Source organism: Pristiophorus japonicus, chromosome 26 (genome assembly GCF_044704955.1).
Source record: "Pristiophorus japonicus isolate sPriJap1 chromosome 26, sPriJap1.hap1, whole genome shotgun sequence".
In the NCBI taxonomy this organism is placed as follows: Eukaryota; Metazoa; Chordata; class Chondrichthyes; family Pristiophoridae; genus Pristiophorus; species Pristiophorus japonicus.
In genome coordinates this window covers 16,725,235-16,746,333 of record NC_092002.1, presented here as the reverse complement: position 1 = coordinate 16,746,333, position 21,099 = coordinate 16,725,235, and the positions used below count along the sequence as shown (strand labels likewise).

The 21,099-nt window shown below is 46.1% G+C and overlaps 1 protein-coding gene across 1 annotated transcript in view; it reads right to left on the bottom strand.

Moving 5' to 3' along the window:
• Positions 1-1,063: 1,063 nt before the first annotated feature.
• The window catches only part of psmd8 (proteasome 26S subunit, non-ATPase 8), a 25,367-nt gene continuing 5,331 nt past the window's right edge, over positions 1,064-21,099 (bottom strand). The window contains exons 2-7 of the mRNA XM_070867904.1: positions 20,939-21,011; positions 19,249-19,351; positions 18,314-18,479; positions 16,138-16,238; positions 3,484-3,595; positions 1,064-1,748 (exon numbers count right to left, since the gene is read on the bottom strand). Coding sequence (XP_070724005.1) covers positions 1,611-1,748; positions 3,484-3,595; positions 16,138-16,238; positions 18,314-18,479; positions 19,249-19,351; positions 20,939-21,011 — 693 coding nt within the window. The 3' untranslated portion in view covers positions 1,064-1,610. The remainder of the gene's footprint in view (positions 1,749-3,483; positions 3,596-16,137; positions 16,239-18,313; positions 18,480-19,248; positions 19,352-20,938; positions 21,012-21,099) is intronic.

Here is a 21,099-nt window from a genome sequence, read left to right as displayed (position 1 = left end):
CAGGCTAAGTGAGTGGGCAAAAATATGGCAGATGTTGGAAAGTGTGAGGTCATGCACTTTGGCAGGAAAAAAATCAAAGAGCAAGTTATTATTTAAATGGAGAAAGATCACAAAGTGCTGCAGTACAGCGGGACCTGGGGTTATTGTGCATGAAACACAAAAGGTTAGTATGCAGGTACAGCAAGTGATCAGGAAGGCCAATGGAATCTTGGCCTTTATTGCAAAAGGGATGGAGTATAAAAGCAGGGAAGTCTTGCTACAGTTGTACAGGGCATTGGTGAGGCCACACCTGGAATACTGAATGCAGTTTTGGTTTCCATATTTAAGAAAGGATATACTTGCTTTGGAGGCAGTTCAGAGAAGGTTCACAAGGTTGATTCCAGAGATGAGGGGGTTGACTTATGAGGAAAGGTTGAGTAGGTTGGGCCTCTATTCATTGGAATTCAGAACAATGAGAGGTGATCTTATCGAAACGTGTAAGAATTTGAGGGGGCCTGACAAGGTGGATGCAGAGAGGATGTTGCCACTGATAGGGGAGACTAAAACTAGAGGGCATGATCTTAGAATAAGGGGCCGCCCATTTAAAACTGAGATGAGGAGAAATTTCTTCTCTCAGAGGGTTGTGAATCTGTGGAATTCACTGCCTCAGAGAGCTGTGGAATAAATTTAAGACAGAAATAGACAATTTCTTAAATGATAAGGGAATAAGGGGTTATGCAGAGTGGGCAGGGAAGTGGAGCCGAGTCCGTGATTGGATCAGCCATGATCGTATTGAATGGCGGAGCAGGCTCGAGGGGCCGTATGGCCTTCTCCTGCTCCTATTTCTTATGTTCTTATAACTTTAAAGATCTCTATTAGGTCACCCCTCAGCCGCCTTTTTAAAAAAAAATATAACGAGAAAAGAGCCCCAGCCTGTTCATTTTTCTTGACACAAGGTAAAAATATTTTAGTTAGTGTTGTGCGTTAGAGAAAGGAGTCTTGTTCTCAAGAGCTAAAACCATAACTCGCCGCAAAAGGTTGTTCCTATTAAACCACGAAAAGTTAAATGAAAGGACACAGAAGGTGTGTGATAATAATTTGGGTTTAATTTTGAAGGTGGGCGAGGCTCCCCAGATTACACAGATGAAATCCGGCACTGATGCCCACCCACATTATTGGGCCTGGGCCGAGCTGGCTGCGACCACGGGTTTAAAATTAAAATACTGACATTTATGCATTGGGGTCTCGGGGAGACAGAAAGGCCATGGAGCATTAGAGCATTAGCACGTTTTTGTGTATTGAAAAATCAAAAGTTTAAAAGCTTCAATACCATCAGGTTCCACTGGTACAGATATTAAAACATTGTGCGGAGAATGGAAATGGCACGCAAGGACTGAGCAGCTCAGTGCTGCGGGCAGTCTCTCCCGTGTTCCACGCAGTTCACCAACTCTTTTTTCAGGGCCAATCAGTACAAATAATTCACAGTATGTGTCATTAACCTGGATCGGGCAGGTGCAGATCTAACTACCCACTCCCATATCACAAACCAGACACACTCCTCCCACCCCAAAGAAACAAAAGCAATCCCTCCCGCTCCCCAGCCCGAAAAAAAAGAGTCCTTTCTCCCTCTCTCAGACAATCATTTCTAGATGTCTGGCGTATTCGATGACTTGTTTGGCCAGCTCTGTGGACGGGATCGTGGCCTCTTCTGGCTTCTGCTGTTGGCTGGTAAAGGAGTAATAGTTGTCAGGACCTAGGAGCCAGCCACGCTGCAGGAGAGACACACACAATGAGTACGAAAGTTAGCGGACAGTGCTATTCCACGCAATAAACAAACATACTACCAACAGTAGAGGCCAGAGCGAGACCTTGGGACCCACTCCTTGTAACAGTGGATTACAGCACAGAAAAGGGCCATTTCAGCCTTTAATATCCCACCCAGTCCAAACCGACCCTCCTGCTCAGTCTCCCCACACCCTTTAATATCCCACCCAGTCCAAACCCACCCTCCTGCTCAGTCTCCCCACACCCTTTAATATCCCACCCAGTCCAAACCCACCCTCCTGCTCAGTCTCCCCACACCCTTTAATATCCCACCCAGTCGAATCCCACTCCCCACACCCTATATAATCCCACCCAGTCTAATCCTACCCTCCCGCACACCCTTTAATATCCCACAGTCTAATCCCACTCTCCTGCACATTCCTCACACCCTGTATAATCCCACCCAGTCTAATCCCACTCTCCTGCTCACTCCTCACACCTGTATAATCCCACCCAGTCTAATCCCACTCTCCTGCTCACTCCTCACACCCTGTATAATCCCACCCAGTCTAATCCCACTCTCCTGCTCACTCCCCATACCCTTTAATATCCCACCCAGTCTAATCCCACTCCCCACACCCTGTATAATCCCACCCAGTCTAATCCCACCCTCCTGCACACTCGCCACACCCTTTAATATCCCACCCAGTCTAATCCCACTCTCCTGCTCTCCCCATAACCTGTATAATCCCACCCAGTCTAATCCCACTCTCCTGCTCTCCCCATACCCTGTATAATCCCACCCAGTCCAATCCCACTCTCCTGCTCCAAAGCAAAGCAGTTTCCTGAAAGGGGGGGGTTGTGGAAGGTCACGATATTTCATTGCAACAGGAACGTTGTAGTTTCAGATCAGTAATACTGCACCAACCTTTTCTAGCAAACCAGACGGTCCAACCTGACCACGTTGGGCGCTCACTGTAATGTCCCCTACCTGTTTTACACACGCTGGCCTCGGTTACAAACAAATTGGGACAGGCCTTGCAACTTGACAGGAGAAAATGATCGAACCCTTTGTGTCAGTGTGATTGTTAATTTATACGCAGTTCAGGAACTGCTCTCAGTACGAGAGATTTTATGAAATCTATTGTGAAGTCTAATCCCAATTGCTCTCTATACCCTTTAACACCCCACCTAGTGTAATCCCACTTGCTCCCTATACCATTTAATATCCACCCAGACTAATCCCACTCGCTCCCTATACCCTTTAATATCCCTCCTAGACGAATACCACTCTATCGCTCAATCCCTATACCCTTTAATACACCAGCTAGTCTAATCCCACTTTTGCTTGACCCGATACTCTACTGCCAGCCCTACCATTTCCAATTATACCATCTAGCTGTTTCTTAAAAGGCCACAAGAACTCTGACCACTTCACCACCTTGAACCTGCTTGCATTTATTCCCGCGTTCAGTTTTGTTTGTGACAAAGCATTAACAATGTGTTCACTTCCAGTTTGTGCGCCAAATCTTTAGGTCAGAAGCATCGATCTCTTTTACTGATTAGTTCAGGGAAATACCGGTCTCTTGAGCATTATAAACTCGTACATGATATACATTCGAAGCTCTCGACACTTAATTTGGTCAGTAAACATTGAATTTGTCATCTGCAGCCTGCACTCCCCTCATGAACGCGCCGCACCAATCACTGAGCGAGTAACGCCACGCTGTGAGTACCAACCTTCTTCGCATACTCGGTCATCTTCTTGGGCGTGGTGAAAAACAGTGTCCTTGAAGCTTCATTGAATAAGATATTTTCATAAGCCTTCTCGATGCAGCCAGCAATTTCATCCCTGAGGTGACATTAAAGTTCATGATGACATTAAGACGCAATATAGGGGTGCAGAGCACATTTGGAAAATCCCATTGCGATCCCCTGAAGATGATCAAACAAGTTCGCGGGGATCACGGAGACGGAGAGATGCGTCCCCAATGTCAGTCACAGTTAGGAATTTGTCCAGCTCCCTGTTAAATGTTTGCAGTAAAAAAGAAAAAGACTGGCATTTATATAGCGCCGTTCACAACTTCAGGATGTCCCAAAGCGCTTTAAGCCAATGAAATACTTTTGGAGTGTAGTCGCTGTTGTAATGTAGGAAATCACAACTTGTTCCACAGGCCAATGATTCTCTGTGAAAAGTAACAACACCTGACATTGACCCTAGTTCTATGCTTACATAACTTATCTACGTGTCCTTGGTATTCTCTAACCTATTTAACTCAAACAGGCTATCCACATGGACCGAATCTATTTTCATGACCTCAATCAAATCTTCTCAAAGTCTACACTTTTCTACAATAAAAAGCTTCAGCTCTCTAAGCCCATGGTGACAACTAACAGCCTTTAAACTAGGTATCATTGAATGGTTACAGCATGGGGAAGGCCATTTGGCCCGTCGAGCCCGTGCCGGCTCTCTGCAGGAGTCCCACTCGCCCGTAGCCCTGCAAATTTTTATTTGTCAGGTACTTATCCAATATCCATTTGAAAGCCACGATTGAGTCTGCCTCCACCGCCCTCTCAGGCAGTGCATTCCAGATCCTAACCACTCGCTGCGTTAAAAAGGCTTTTCTTGTCGCCTTTGGTTCTTCTGCCAATCACCTTAAATTTGTGCCCTCTGGTTCTCGACCCTTCCACCAATGGCAACAGTTGCTCTCTATCGACTCTGTCCAGACCACTCATGATTTTGAATTAATCTAGTATCTCTCTGAGCCTTTTCCAGGGTTGCTATCACCCAACATGTGAGACCACCAAAAACTGGGCACTGTATTCTCGATGGGGCCTGAAGGTCTTGTACACGGGCAGTATAGTATTTTTGTTTTGAATTTAATCGTCCTGGCGATACAACCCAGTACAGGTTGAACCTCTCTGGTCCTGCACCCTCGGGACCTGACTGGTGCCGAAACAGAGAATTTTCTGAACCACGGGTGGTCAGTGCTGGTGATCGCTAAGTGAGGGAGGAAAGGCGGGGAATGTTGGTGATTGGTCATTTCTCTGTCTGTTTCAGGTCTGACGCCCCTTCACTGCATCGTCAAGTCCCACAATGAGGAAGCAGAGCGAGATGCTGCGCGTCACAGGAGCGCTTAGCAGCGAGCTCCAAGCCCAGGCACCGAACCACCAATGTTTCCGGACTAGAGAGGTCCAACCTGTACTCCTATTTGCTTTTGCTCGAGCCATGTGACACTGGACGTGGACTCCCAGGGATTCTGGCACCATAATATTTCTCCTCCCCCTACTCAGCAGCCTTAAGTTTGCAACCCTGCATGGCATACACAGGTTGGTGATAGCCCTCCCCGTATGCTGCTCATTACAGACACTGACATTAAGTGACGTGTCAGATTCAGGCCCATTCCCCCCATCACATCTAGATAATCTATCTTTTCTCAGCTAAGGTCCACAAACTTCGTTCCCGAGCCACTGACTCCATCCCTTTCCCTAGCATCTGCGGGAGACTGAATCACTGTTCACAACCTCGCTGTCATATTTAATTCTGAAATTAGCTTCGGACCACATATCCACACCATCAGCAAGACCTCTGCAACATCGCCCAAGAGCCCCCCTGCCTCAGCTCATCCGCTGCTGAAGCCTTCACCCCTACCTATGTTACCTCGAGACTTGACTATTCCAACGCACTCCTGGACAGTTTCCCATTTTCAACCCTCCATAAACTTGGGATGATCCAAAACGCGGCTGCCAGTGTCTTAACTTGCACCAAGTCCCATTCACCCATCACCCGTGCTCACTGACCTACATTGGCTCCCGGTTAAGCAATGCCTCAATTTTAAAATTCTCATCCTTGTTTTCAAGTCCCTCCATGGCCTCGCCCCCTCCCTTTCTCTGTAATCTTCAGCTCCCCAACCCTCAAGAGATATCTGCACTCACCCAATTCTGGCCACTTGAGCATTTCAATTTTAACTACTTCACCATTGGTGGCCGTGCTTTCTGTGCCAAGGCCCTGAGCTCTGGAATTTCCTCCCTAAACCCTTCCGCCTCTCTACCCCTCCACCCTCCTTAAACCTACCTCTGACCTCTGCATAATAAATATCTGCTTATGTGGCTCGGTTTTGGGACGTTGTAAAGGCGCTATATAAATGCAAGTAGTTGTCGTTGTCCTAGCAACCTCACAAATCTTTGTATCATCGGCAAACAGTTCACTCAATGTCTTCAATCAGATCGGCGATAAAGATGGCGAGGAGAAACAGCCCTGACACTGATTCCTGGGGTCTCCACTAGTAACCGGTCCCCCAAACAGGATCACTACCATTTATAACATTGGGCTTACAAGAATGGAACCAATTTCTTGTCCAACTCTAGATCTGCCTGCCAATCCCACAGGGCTCGGTCTGGTGTGCGGCACTTTGTCGCAGACCTTTTGAAAATCAAGGTACACACGATCAACCGGGCAGTTTGCACGCTCCTTTGCTCAGGGGCGCACGCATCAATCAGACTCTGAAACAATTAAACAAGCAAACAGACGAAGCTGCATGTTTTTCCTGAAGCATCTGCAATTGTGGATAGTGACTGTCACAGAAATATGCTGTGCAAAAAGTTGCTAAAACGTACAACGGATAAATATTCTAAAGCTGCCTTTACATACAGACCATTCTGGTGTGTGGCTGCTTCAAGCTGCAGATGTCATTTTGCAGTGAGCTGTTCTAGGGCGCCTTTATGAAGTACATTCAGACCGCTAACTTCAGAGAACAAAAAGATTCCCAGGAGTCTTCGGTGAGAATCGCAGAAACTGGTTATTCGGCCCATTGTCTCTCTGCTGGTGCTCAGTCCCACACCCTGCTTTTTGTCCGTAACCCTGTAAGTTCCTCATCCTCAAGTTGCCGTCCAACTCACCTTTTAAATTATTGGTGGAACCAGCTTCCATCACCTTTTCAGGCAGAGCGTCACAGATCCCGACAACTCAGTGACGGCATTCTCATCTCCCCTCTAGATCTTTTAACAATGATTTTAAATCTATGACCTCTGGTTATTGAACCACTCACCAGAGGGAATAGTTTTTCTCCATCGATTCTGTAAAAACCTCTAATCATCTTGAAAACCTCTATTAGTTCACCTCTTAACTTATCTAAGGATAAGGGGTAAGCCATCGAGGACCGAGGTGAGGAGAAACTTTTTCACCCAGAGAATTATGAACCTGTGGAATTCTCTACCACAGAAAGTTGTTGAGGCCAGTTCGTTAGATATTTTCAAAAGGGAGTTAGGTGTGGCCCTTACGGCTAAAGGGATCAGGGAGTATGGAGAGAAGGCAGGAGTGGGGTACTGAGGTTGAATGATCAACCATGATCATATTGAATGGTGGTGCAGGCTCGAAGGGCCGAATGGCCTGCTCCTGCACCTATTTTCTACGTTTCTATGTTAACCTTCTCTTTTCCAGGGAGAACAATCCTAACTTTTCCAACATCTCCTCATAACTTAAGTCCCTCAAAAGAACACAAGAACATAAGAATTAGGAACAGGAGTAGGCCATCTAGCCCCTCGAGCCTGCTCCGCCATTCAAAAAGATCATGGCTGATCTGGCCGTGGACTCAGCTCCACTTACCCGCCCGCTCTCCATAACGCTTAATTCCCTTATTGGTTAAAAACCTATCTATCTGTGATTTGAATACATTCAATGAGCTAGCCTCAACTGCTTCCTTGGGCAGAGAATTCCACAGATTCACAACCCTCTGGGAGAAGAAATTCCTTCTCAACTCGGCTCCCCCGTATTTTGAGGCTGTGCCCTCTAGTTCTAGTCTCCCCGACCAGTGGAAACAACCTCTCTGCCTCTATCTTGTCTATCCCTTTCATTATTTTAAATGTTTCTATAAGATCACCCCTCATCCTTCTGAACTCCAACGAGTAAAGACCCAGTCTACTCAATCTATTATTATAAGGTAACCCCCTCATCTCCGAATCAGCCGAGTGAATCGTCTCTGTACCCCCTCCAAGGCTAGTATATCCTTCCTTAAGTAAGGTGACCAAAATTGCAAAAATCCAGGTGCGGCCTCACCAATACCCTGTACAGTTGCAGCAGGACCTCCCTGCTTTTGTACTCCATCCCTCTCGCAATGAAGGCCAACATTCCAATCGCCTTCCTGATTACCTGCTGCACCTGCAAACTAACTTTTTGGGATTCATGCACAAGGACCCCCAGGTCCCTCTGCATCGCAGCATGTTGAAATTACTCCCCATTCAAATAATATTCCCTTTTACTGTGTTTTTTTCCAAGGTGGATGACCTCACATTTTCCGACATTGTATTCCATCTGCCAAACCTTAGCCCATTCGCTTAACCTATCTAAATCTCTTTGCAGCCTCTCTGTGTCCTCTACACAACCCGCTTTCCCACTAATCTTTGTGTCATCTGCAAATTTTGTTACACTACACTCTGTCCCCTCTTCCAGGTCATCTATGTATTTTGTAAACAGTTGTGGTCCCAGCACCGATCCCTGTGGCACACCACTAACCACCGATTTCCAACCCGAAAAGGTCCCATTTATTCCGACTCTCTGCTTTCTGTTAGCCAGCCAATTCTCGATCCATGCTAAAACATTTCCTCTGACTCAGTGTACCTTTATCTTCTGCAGTAACCCTTTGTGTGGCACCTTATCGAATGCCTTTTGGAAATCTAAATACACCACATCCATCAGTACACCTCTATCCACCATGCTCGTTATATCCTCAAAGAATTCCAGTAAATTAGTTAAACATGATTTCCCCTTCATGAATCCATGTTGCTTCTGCTTGATTGCACTATTCCTATCTAGATGTCCCGCTATTTCTTCCTTAATGATAGCTTCAAGCATTTTCCCCACTAGATATGAAACTAACCGGCCTATAGTTACCTGCCTTTTGTCTGCCCCCTTTTTTTTTTTTAAAACAAAGGTGTTACATTAGCTGCTTTCCAATCCGCTGGAACCTCCCCAGAGTCCAGAGAATTTTGGTAGATTATAACGAATGCATCTGCTATAACTTCCGCCATCTCTTTTAATGCCCTGGGATGCATTTCATCAGGACCAGGGGATTTGTCTACCTTGAGTCCCATTAACCTGTCCAGCATTACCTCCCTAGTGATAGTGATTGTCTCAAGGTCCTCCCTTCCCACATTCCCGTGAGCAGCAATTTTTGGCATGGTTTTTGTGTCTTCCACTGTGAAGACCGAAGCAAAATAATTGTTTAAGGTCTCAGCCATTTCCACAAATTTCCATTATTAAATCCCCCTTCTCATCTTCTAAGGGACCAACATTTACTTTAGTCACTCTCTTCCATTTTATAAATCGGTAAAAGCTTTTACTATCTGTTTTTATGTTTTGCGCAAGTTTACTTTCGTAATCTATCTTTCCTTTCTTTATTGCTTTCTTAGTCATTCTTTGCTGTCGTTTAAAATTTTCCCAATCTTCTAGTTTCCCACTAACCTTGGCCACCTCATACGCATTGGTTTTTAATTTGATACTCTCCTTTATTTCCTTGGTTACCCACGGCTGGTTATCCCTTCTCTTACCGCCCTTCTTTTTCACTGGAATATATTTTTGTTGAGCATTATGAAAGAGCGCCTTAAAAGTCCTCCACTGTTCCTCAACCGTTTAGTCTGTGTTCCCAGTCTACTTTAGCTAACTCTGCCCTCATCCCACTGTAGTCCCCTTTGTTTAAGCATAGTACGCTCGTTTGAGACACTACTTTCCTCACCCTCAATCTGTATTACAAATTCAACCATACTGTGATCACTCATTCCGAGAGGATCTTTTACTAGGAGATCGTTTATTATTCCTGTCTCATTACACAGGACCAGATCTAAGATAGCTTGCTCCCTTGTAGGTTCTGTAACATACTGTTCTAAGAAACAATCCCGTATGCATTCTATGAATTCCTCCTCAAGGCTACCCCATGCGATTTGATTTGACCAATCGATATGTAGGTTAAAATCCCCCATGACTACTGCCATTCCTTTTTCACATACCTCTATTATTCCCTTGATTATTGTCCGCCCCACCGTGAAGTTATTATTTGGGGGCCTATAAACCCACCAGTGACTTTTTCCCCTTACTATCTCTAATCTCCACCCACAATGATTCAACATTTTGTTCATTAGAGCCAATATCATCTCACAACTGCCCTGATATCATCCTTTATTAACAGAGCTACCCCACCTCCTTTCCCTTATTGTCTATCCCTCTGAATTGTCAGATATCCCTGTATGTTTAATTCCCAGTCTTGGCCACCCTGCAACCACGTTTCTGTATTGGCCACCAAATCATACCCATTTGTAATGATTTGTGCCATCAACTCATTTACTTTATTTCGAATGCTGCGTGCGTTTAGGTTGAGTGTTTTAATACTAGTTTTTAAACCATGATTTTTGGTTTTGACCCCTCCTGCAGCCCCTTTATATTCATACATATTGTCCCTTCCTATCACCTTGTGGTTTACACTTACCCCAGTGCTACTCTGCTCTGTTGCCTCCTGCCTTTTGCATTCTTCCTTGGGGTTCTGTTCATCTGAGCTCTCACCCACGCTAACTAGCTCAGAGCCCTCTTCTGGGTTCCGAATACTCCTCGCATTGAGGCACCGAGCTTTCAGGCTTGCCTTTTTATTACACTTTGACCCTTTAGAATTTTGCTGTACATTGGCCCTTTTTGTTTTTTGCCTTGGATTTCTCTGCCCTCCACTTTTACTCATCTCCTTTCTGTCTTTTGCTTCTGTCTCCATTTTGTTTCCCTCTGTCTCCCTGCATTGGTTCCCATCCCCCTGCCATATTAGTTTAACTCCTCCCCAACAGCACTAGCAAACACTCCCCCTAGGACATTGGTTCCAGTCCTGCCCAGGTGCAGACCATCCGGTTTGTACTGGTCCCACCTCCCCCAGAACCGGTTCCAATGCCCCAGGAATTTAAATCCCTCCCTGCTGCACCACTGCTCAAGCCACATATTCATCTGAGCTATCCTGCGATTCCTACTCTGACTAACACGTGGCACTGGTAGCAATCCCGAGATTACAACTTTTGAGGTCCTACTTTTTAATTTAGCTCCTAGCTCCTTAAATTCGTCTCGTAGGACCTCATCCCTTTTTTAACCTATGTCGTTGGTACCAATGTGCACCACGACAACTGGCTGTTCTCCCTCCCTTTTCAGAATGTCCTGCACCCACTCCGAGACATCCTTGACCCTTGCACCAGGGAGGCAACATACCATCCTGGAGTCTCGGTTGCGGCCGCAGAAACGCCTATCTATTCCCTGGCAACAACCTGGTAAACCTCCTCTGTACTCTTTCTAAAGCCTTTACGTCTTTCCTGAAATGTGGTGCCCAGAATTGTCCGCAATTCTTCAGCTGGGGCCTAACCAGTGATTTATAAGCTTCTGGATTTTGTATTCTATGTCTTTATTTATAACCCCAAGTAACACATATGGTTCCTTCCTCCTCCTTCCTGCAGCAGCTGCTCCAGGGAAGGGCTGTTCAACTCCATTACGAGCTGCTACTTAACATCCCGAGTGCCTCTTCAAACCATACGCAGGCCTCTTCGGGTTTAACCTAATGATTAGGATAAGATAATACAAAGGATTTTGCAAGAGCAAGATTCCACCATTAAAAGACTTGTATTTATATAGCGCCTTTCATGACCACCGGACGTCCTAAAGAACTTTACAGCCAATTAAGTACTTTTGAAGTATTTCCAAAGTTCCCTAGATTCTAGAATGGTCCCAGAGGATTGGAAGGTAGCAAATGTAATTCAAGAAACGAGGGAGAGGAAAAAACAGGGAACTACAGGCCAGTTAGCCTGACATCAGTCGTCAGAAAAATACTGGAATCCATTGTTAAGGAAGTGGTACCAGGGCACTTAGTAAATCAGAACATGATTAGGCAGAGTCAACATGGTTTTATAAAAGGGAAATCGTGTTTGACAAATTTATTAGCGTTTTTTGAGGATGTAAATAAAGGGAAACCAGTGGTGGATGTAGTATATTTGGATCTCCAAAAGGCATTCGATAAGGTTCCACATAAAAGGTTGTTACACAAGATAAAAGCTCATGGGATTGGAGGTAATGTATTAGCATGGATAGAGGATTGGTTAAAGGACAAAAAACAGAGAGTCGGGATAAACGGGTCTTTTTCAGATTGGCAGGCTGTAATTAGTGGGGTGCCGCAAGGTTCAGTGCTGGGACCCCAGCTATTTACAATGTACATTAATGATTTAGACGAAGGAATTGAATGCAATATCTCCAAGTTTGCAAATGACACTAAGCTGGGTGAGCTGTGAGGAGGATGCTAAGAGGCTGCAGGGTGACTTGGACAGGTTAGGTGAGTGGGCAAATGCATGGCAGATGCAGTATAATGTAGATAAATAAGAGGTTATCTACTTTGGTGGAAAAAATAGGAAGGCAGAATATCTGAATGGTGACAGATTAGAAAAAGGGGAGGTGCAACAAGACTTGGGTGTCATGGTACATCAGTCATTGAAAGTTGGCATGCAGGTATAGCAGGTGGTGAAGGCAGAAAATGGCATGCTGGCCTTCATAGAGAGGGGATTTGAGTATAGGAGTAGAGAGGTCTTGCTGCAGTTGTATAGGGCTTTGGTGAGGTCACACCTTCAATAGTGTGTACAGTTTTGGTCTCCTAATCTGAGGAAGAACATTCTTGCGATTGAGGAAGTGCAGCGAAGATTCACCAGACTGATTCCCGGGATGGCAGGACTGACATGTGAAGAACTAGGCTTATATTCACTGGAATTTAGAAGAATGAGGGAGGGGGATCTCACAGAAACATATAAAATTATGACGGGAATGAACAGGTTAGATATAGGAAGAATGTTCCCGATGTTGGGGAAGTCCAGAACCAGGGGTCACAGTCTAAGGATAAGGGGTAAGCCATCTAGGACCGAGAAACTTCTTCACTCAGAGAGTGGTGAACCTGTGGAATTCTCTACCACAGAAAGTTGTTGAGGCCAGTTCATTAGATATATTCAAAAGGGAGTTAGATGTGGCCCTTACGGCTAAAGGGATCAAGGGGTATGGAGAGAAAGCAGGAATGGGGTACTGAAGTTGCATGATCAGCCATGATCATATTGAATGATGGTGCAAGCTCGAAGGGCCGAATGGCCTACTCTTGCATCTATTTTCTATGCATCACTGCTGGGACCTTAGCTATTTACAATCTATATTAATGACCTAGATGAAGGGACCGAGTGTAATGTATCCAAGTTTACTGATGTTACAAAGCTCGGTGGGACAGTAAGCTGTGAGGAGAACACAAAGAGTCTGAAAAGGGATATAGATAGACTAAGTGAGTGGACAGTAAGGTGGCAGATGGAGTATACTGTAGGGAAATGTTACTCACTTAGTTCGGAAGCATAGAAAAACAAAATATTTTTAAATTGGTGAGAAACCTTTAAATGTTGGTGTCCAGAGAGCTTTGGGTGTCCTTGTGCATGAAACACAGAAAGATGGCATGCAGCAAACAATAAGGAAGGCAAGTGGGCATGTTGTCCTTTATTGCAAGGGGTTGGAGTATAAGGGTAAGGAAATCTTGCTACAATTGTACAGGGCCTTGGTGAGACCACACCTGGAGTACTGTGCACAGTTTTGGTCTCCTTATCTAAGGAAGGATATATTTGCCTTCGAAGCGGTGCAATGAAGGTTCACAAGATTGATTCCTGGGATGAGAGGGTTGTCTTATGATGAGAGATTGAGTCGATACTCTCTGAAGTTTAGAAGAATGAGAGATGATCTCATTGAAATACCAGATTCTGAGGGGGATTGACAGAGTAGATGCGAAGAGGTTGTTTTTCCAGGCTGGGGGAGCAGAGGCCAGTTTCAGAATGGGGGACGGCCATTTAAGATCGAGATGATGAGGAGTGGAGTTGATTTTATTGGGCAGTATTTCCTGCTCCTATTTCTTATGTTCTTAAATGTAGTCACAGTTGTAAAGTAGGAAACACGGCAGCCAATTTTGCACGCAACAAGCTCTCACAAACAGCAATGTGAAAATGAACAGATAATGTGTTTTTAGGATGTTGACTGAGGGAGATATTTTGGCCAAGACACTGGGGTAACTGCTCTCCTTTGGAATAGTGCCATGGGATCTTTTGCATTCAACTGAGAGGGCAGACAGGTTAACTTCTCATCCGAATGACGGCACCTCCGACAGTGCAGCACTCCCTCAGCACTGTACTGGAGTGTTAACCTAGATTTATGTGCTCAAGTCCCTGGAGCGGGACTTGAATCCACAACCTTCTGACTCAGGTGAGAGTGCTGCCCACTGAGCCATGGCTGATACCTTGCCCGCCATAAGAGAGCTCACATCATGCAGGATTCCTGCTCACTGATTCGAGTCATCACTTTATGTCGCAATGGCCTGGGGTTCCCGCTTCTGTGCTGGGCAGCCTACAATATTGTACCCTTGCTTGAACGGACAGAAAACTACAGGCTGATGTGCGCAGCTGGGGAAACCTGCAGCCATTGATCGGACTTGTTTTTTTTAGCTCATCATTTTCCAATGAAACCCCAAGCTTTTAAGACACTGGTTTTGTTTTTGACGGAAAGAATTCGGAGATGATTTCACCCATTATTCTTCCAGATTAATTGAATTACTGGACAGAGAATGAATCTTAAAGAAAGCTAATTGCTGATTTAATTTGATTCAATTGCTGATTTTCTAATTTTAACTTAATTTATAATTATGGTATATATTATTTAATTTTGTTTAATTATAATTAATCTTTATTATACTGATTTTACTATTGTATACTCCTTATTCTATTATTTACAATGTAATTAGAATTTTTATTAATAGTTTTTTCGCCTGTGTCTATCTGTGCGCGAACTTTGGCTGCAACTTAAGACGCGAGCCTTTAACCTCTTTTTACAATTCCTGGTCCCGTTTTTTTCTCTCTTTCCCTCAATTGGTCAATATCTAACGTGTTGTAAAATTATTGTGAAGCACCTTGGGACATTTTACTACGTTAAAGGCGCTATATACATATAAGTTATTATCCATCTCAAATTCAGGCAAAAATAAAATTTGGGAAATTCAGAAATACAAATTATTTAAGAACGCAAGACTCGTCATAAGATGAGCCTTCGCACCTTTTTGGATGGTCCTTAATTTCCAAATGATCAATTCCCAGGATGTGAGCATCGCTGACAAGTCCAGCATTTATTGGCCATCCCCAGTTGATGATACAACTGAGTAGTTCGCTAGACCACTTCAGAGGGCAGTTAAGAGTTTGGTGTGGGACTGGAGTCACGTATAGGCCCAGACCGGGCAAGGATAACAGGCTTCATAGGAATAGGAGGCCGTTCAGCCCCTCCAGCCTGTGCCGCCATTCAATGAGATCACGGCTGATCTGCGACCTAACTCCATGTACCCGCTTTGCCCCATAGCTCTCAATAACCTTTGGTTAACAAAAATCTATCAATCTCTGAATTAAAATTAATTGATCTCGGATTAGTTGCCATTTGCGGAAGAGAGTTCTAAACTTCTACCGCCCTTTGTGTGTAGAAGTATTTCCTAACTTCGCTCCTGAAAGGTCTGACTCTAACTTTTAGACTCTGTCCCCGGTCCTAGAATCCCCAACCAGCAGAAATAGCTTCTCTCTGTCTACCCCATCACTTCTCCTTAATTCCCTCTTGCCCATCACCCCCTGTGCTCGCTGACCTACATCGGCTTCCAGTTAAGCAACGGCTCGATTTCAAAATTCTCATCCTTGTTTTCAAATCCCTCCATGGCCTCGTCCCTTCCCTATCTCCTCCAGTCCCACAACGCTCTATGACATCTCTGCGCTCCTCAAATTCTGCCCTCTTGAGCATCCCTGATTATAATCGCTCCACCATTGGTGGCCGTGCCTTCTGTTGCCTGGGCCCCAAGCTCTGGAACTCCCTGTCTAAACCTCTCCACCTCTCTACCTCTCTTTCCTCCTTCAAGGCGCTCCTTAAAAAATACCTCTTTGACCAAGCTTTTGGTCAGCTAATTTCTACGTATACGGCTCGGTGTCAAATTTTAAATCTCATAATACTACGTTAAAGGCACTATATAAATACAAGTTGTTGCTGGTGTTAATATCTTGAAAACTTCGATCAGATTACCCCTTCACCTCCTAAATTCCAGGGAATTCCTTCCGTACAAAAGACATTGGCGAACCGGCTGGGTTTTTACGACAATTTCAGTCACTTTTACTTTTATAGTTTTGTTTTTTTGAAACTGAATTCAAATTCTCAAACTGGTGGGATTTTAGCTCACGTTCCCTTGGTTACTAATCCCATACCTTGTTGGTTGCAATGCTCTGGGTTTCAGACCATTGAAAGTGCCCGAACAACATTCCCTTCTCCTCCAGTCACCCGAGATATGGGCTGGAACTTACCGAATGGTATCAAGCAGGATATCAATGAAGAAGGTGTAGCTTTCAGCAGGGATGTTTCCCTTGGCCAGGAATACCTTGTTGTAGCTCCCCTCCATCAGATACTGGAATATAGCAAACAGGAATTTTACAGACCCGGCGGGCAAGTGGCTGCTTTCATTTTTAAATTGCACAATCATAGACGTTTACGGCACAGGAGGCCGCCATTCGGCCCATTGTGTCAGTGCCGGCCGAAAGAGGGCTATCCAGCCTAATCCCACTTTCCAGCTCTTGGTCCGTAGCCCTGTAGGTTACGGCACTTCAAGTGCCTTTCCAAGTAGTTTTAAAAGTGGCGAGGATTTCTGCCTCTACCACCCTTTCAGGCAATGAGTTCCAGACCCCGACCACCCTCTGGTGAAACAAGTTCTCCTCAACTCCCCTTTAATCTTCTACCAATTACTTTAAATCTATGCCCCCTGGTTATTGATGTCTATGCTATGGGAAATAGGTCCTTCCTATCCACTCTATCTAGGCCACTCAATGAGATACACCTCAATTAAGTCATTCCTTCCACTTTTTTTTATACCCAAGATGTAGCCACTTAAAAGCCTTAACCACGAAGGCCATAACCAAAGCTCGAAAGATTTCGACAGAATCGGATAAGTCAGAGGTGACCAAACTGTGGTCTTAAGCAACCCTTGCAATAAAAGGTCTTGCATTTATACAGCGCTTTTTAAGACATCCCAAAGGGCTTTACAGCCAATGAAGTACTTTTTGAAGTGTAGTCACTGTTGTAACATAGGAAACACGGCAGCCATGTGACACACAGCAAGCTCCCACAAACAACAATGGAATAAATGATGAGATTTATCTGTTTAGTGATGTTGGTTGAGGGATAAATATTGGCCAGGACAGCGGAGGAAAATTCCGTGCTGCTCTTCGAAATAGTGCCGTGGAATCTTTGCTGTCCACCCGAGGGGTCAGACAGGGCCTCAGTTTTTAATTGAAATACGGCACCTCAGACAGCGCAGCACTCCCTTGGTACTGCACTGGAGCGTCAGCCTGGGATTTGTGCTCAAGTCCCTGGAGTGGGATTTGAACTCACGACCTTCTGATTCAGAGGCAAGAGTGCTGTCCACTGAGCCGTGGCTGATACAATCTGGCCAGAGAAGCCCCAGCAAGAGAGTGGAGAACATCAGTTTAAACTGTCACAGGAGCATCCAGTTGTGCCCCGGCAACTGCCCCCAAAGGAAGTGGAGTGTGGGAAATTGCACTCCGCTTCCATTGAGGGGTGGTAAGGCCAAATCTGCGGCGGGAGCAGGACTTCCACGCTGGGGGCTAAAATTCCCTGCCCCAGAAGGTTACCGCCCCCAAGATGGGAGCCTGTGCGGGGAGGCAGAGGGAGGTTGAGGGGAGACGGGGGCGGGGGATGGAGGTGGGGGAGGAGAAATCCAGGGCGGGGGACAGGAGGGGCCACATCGCAGCGGAGGTCTGGGGGGGGGGTGAAGTGTGTTGGAGAGGCGGGCCTGGGGGCTCTGTGCCTCGGTGCGGGGAGTGTTCGGAGTGGGGTGGACGGGTTGACTGCGCAGATGGCGGTTGGTGGATGTGGTGTGGTTGGCGTCGTGGGGGCGTGACTCCGGGGTACCCGGGGCTGGGGGCTCGACATCCGGGGGTGTTCGGTATTTGGGAAGGATTCTGACGGGACGGGACGGGTGTGAGGGGAGTGTTCCCGGTGTTGGGTGGGTCTGGAGCCGGGGGGGGGGGGGGGGGCATGCTCTTGGGATGAGGGGTGGGCTGTTTGGGGCTGGGATTGGGAGAGACTGCTTCACTCGGGGAGTTGTTGGCCTGTGGGGTTCCCTGCCGCGGAGAGTTGTTGATCCCAGTTCATTGGATGTGTTCGGGAAGGAGTTGGATGTGGTCCTTGCGGCTGGGGGAGTCGGGGGTGTGGAGGGGACGTGGGGGGGGGGGGGGGGGGATGCTGGGGTGTGTGATCAGCCATGATCTTGTTGAATGGTGGTGCAGGCTCGAAGGGCCAAATGGCCTACTCCTGCACCTATTTTCTATGTTTCTATTAACTCAGTTTTTAAAGAGAGATGAGATGAGACAAATCAAGTAGTGTTTAAGCGATTTAAATGAATGTACATTTAATTTGCTTCTCAACTCCTCCCCAATTCCCCGCCCGCGCCCCGGATTTGCATACCTGCTCGAGTGAGACTGGGTGTTTGATGTAGACATTTGTCTGTATATCTTTGGCAGGCAGTCGCTCCAGCTCTGTGTGGAACTCAGCCACCCGGTTCTGAGACAGGAGGAAGAGCAGGTTCAGCCCCAGCAGCTGGTGCTTGTAGGCCGACTCGGGCAATTCGTCCCTGCGAAGCCCAAAGGACAGGCGTCAAATCCACAGGCAAACAGGCAGGTGGACACAAAGAAACCAGCACACTACACACACTCAGCGACTGAACACTCGCAACACAAGTAATAGACAAGCTGCAGCATTGACGTAATGACTTCAACCCCAACCACTGATCTATTCTTCTCAAAACCCAAAGAATGGCACCATCCCCTGCCACTAACATTTTGCCAAATGGCACAATCTCAACCAACATCTCGCGGGAGAGCCACAATACCTCGCACATTGCACCATGGAGTGACGGGAGGCAGGTCTGTGACTCCCCATACCACGGGCTCCGGATTTCAGCAGGTGTGGGTCATTCGGCCCTTCGAGCCAGTTCCGTCATTCAATGAGATCATGGCTCACCTGTACCTTAACTCCATCCACCCCGCCTTGGTTCCGTAACCCTTAATACCCTGACCCACAAAAATCTATCAATCACAGTTTTGACATTTGCAATTGACTCCCACCCCAGACAGCCTCAACAGCTTTCTGGGGCACAGAGTTCCAGATTTTTACTACCCTTTGCGTGAAGAAATACTTCCTGAATGGCCAGCTCTAATTTGAAGGTTATGCCCCCTTGTTCGAGACGCCCTCCCACCAGAGGAAATAGTTTCTCTCGGTCTACCCTATCAAATCCATTAATCATCTTAAACACCTCAATTCGATCACCCCTTAATACTCAAGGGAATACAAGCCTAGTCCGTGCAACCTGTCCTCAGAGTTTATCATTCAGAAACACTTACTTGTAGTCAAAGTAATAACACTTGAGCTGTGCCATGTAACGTTCAAACGAAGGGATATCTTTCTTCAAGATACTCCATTGTGCTCCGATTTCCAAAACATCCCCTTTAAAACAAGAGATACTCAGACAAGCCGTTTTAATTCCCCAAACAGTGTCACTGAAAAACAGAGACACGAGACAAAGGGATTCAATTATAAAGAAAACATAACAGGGCACCTTGCAGTTGTTCAGTCCCTTGATAGTAATAAAACTTCAGGCAGGAGAATTAAGAGGGTTGAATGGTTCGGAGAGTTTTAAGGAGATTTTGATAAGGTAAGGAGGGAAAGTGAGACTTGGGCTGAGCGGGCTGAAAATAAAACAAGAAGCAAAGAAAGCAAGAAACTTAAAAGCGGGTCATGTATTACCACCATAGTGCCAGGGTTGCCCAGGCACAGACGGTGCATTACGGTGTCACCAGGGCACGAGTTCACACCTGTATGCCCAGCAATAACTTGTATTTATATAGCACCTTTAACGTAGTAAAGCAGCCCAAGGCGCTTCACAGGAGCGCTGCGAAACAAAATTTGACACCGAGCCACATAAGGAGTTGTTAGAGCAGCTCGAACAAAGGCTTGGTCAAAGAGGTATGTTTTAAGGAGCGTCTGAAAGGAGGAGAGAGCGATAGAGGCCCGAGGAGGTTTAGGGAGGGAACTCCAGAGCTCAGGGCCAAGGCAGCTGAAGGCACGGCCGGTAATGGCAGAGCGATTATAAGCAGGGATGCTCAAGGGGCCAGAATTAGAGGAGCGCAGACATCTTTGGGGATTGTGGGGCTGGAGGAGATGACAGATTTAGGGAGGGGGCGAGTCCAAGGAGGGATTTGGAAAACGAATCAGTTACCAACCACGCTGATCAAAGACTAGGAAGGCATTTGGCTACAATTCAATAGGTGTTTCATAAACAATCAGTGCGGTCACATTTAGAATTCTTTGGGCACCCAATTGTCAAAAGGACAGTGATGCATCAGAATGCGTACAAGTTGGCAAAGGCTGGTGGCAGCATTTAAAGCTCTGAGCTGCAGCGAAAGACTCGCAGAGCTGAACTTACTTTCATCAGAGAGAAAAAAAGCATATGGGATCCTCGGTTTTATAAACAGAGGCATAAAGTACAAAAGCAAGGACGTTACACCGAACCTGTACAAAACAATGGATAGGCCTCAGCTGGAGTAGTGTGTCCAAATCTGGGCACCGCACTTTAGACAGGATGTCCAGGCCTTGGAGCAACATTCCCGGTGATTTTTTTGGTGCGTGGGCCCTTTAACTGGCTGCGTGGCCCATTCAATTTTTGGGCATGTGCGGTTATTACCTTTGTAAAGCCAGTGAACAGCTTGCACGGGACCTCCAGACCGCTGCTCGGCTGTGCAGCTTAACGGGAACGTTGCCGTGGAAGAGTTTCTACGTTAAAGGTGCTATATTAATGCAAGTTGTTGGTGGGTACCAAAGTGAGAATCCTGGAAAACGATTCACTTAAGGGACTAAGTGGCTGGCTGGTTATTGAAGTGCAAAGGATATATTTTTTTTACTCAAGTCGCTAAGTGGGAAAGGTCAGAAATCCACCTCGCTGTCAGATGAAATTTAGTGGTTCAGCTTTAAACAAAAATACAATCTTTTGGGATCCGGCGCGGGCGGCTGCCAACATCCCTTGCTGATACTCACGGGCCAGAATGAGCTGTCGTTTGGTCAGTTTGGTGCCTGAAGTGGGCAGGAAGTTCAGTTCCAGCAGAGCCACCTGAAATATGAACACACAGCGTCAGCCAAAAGAACAGAGGTGCAACCGGGAAACAGGCTGATATACGTTAACGACCTGGGCATACAGG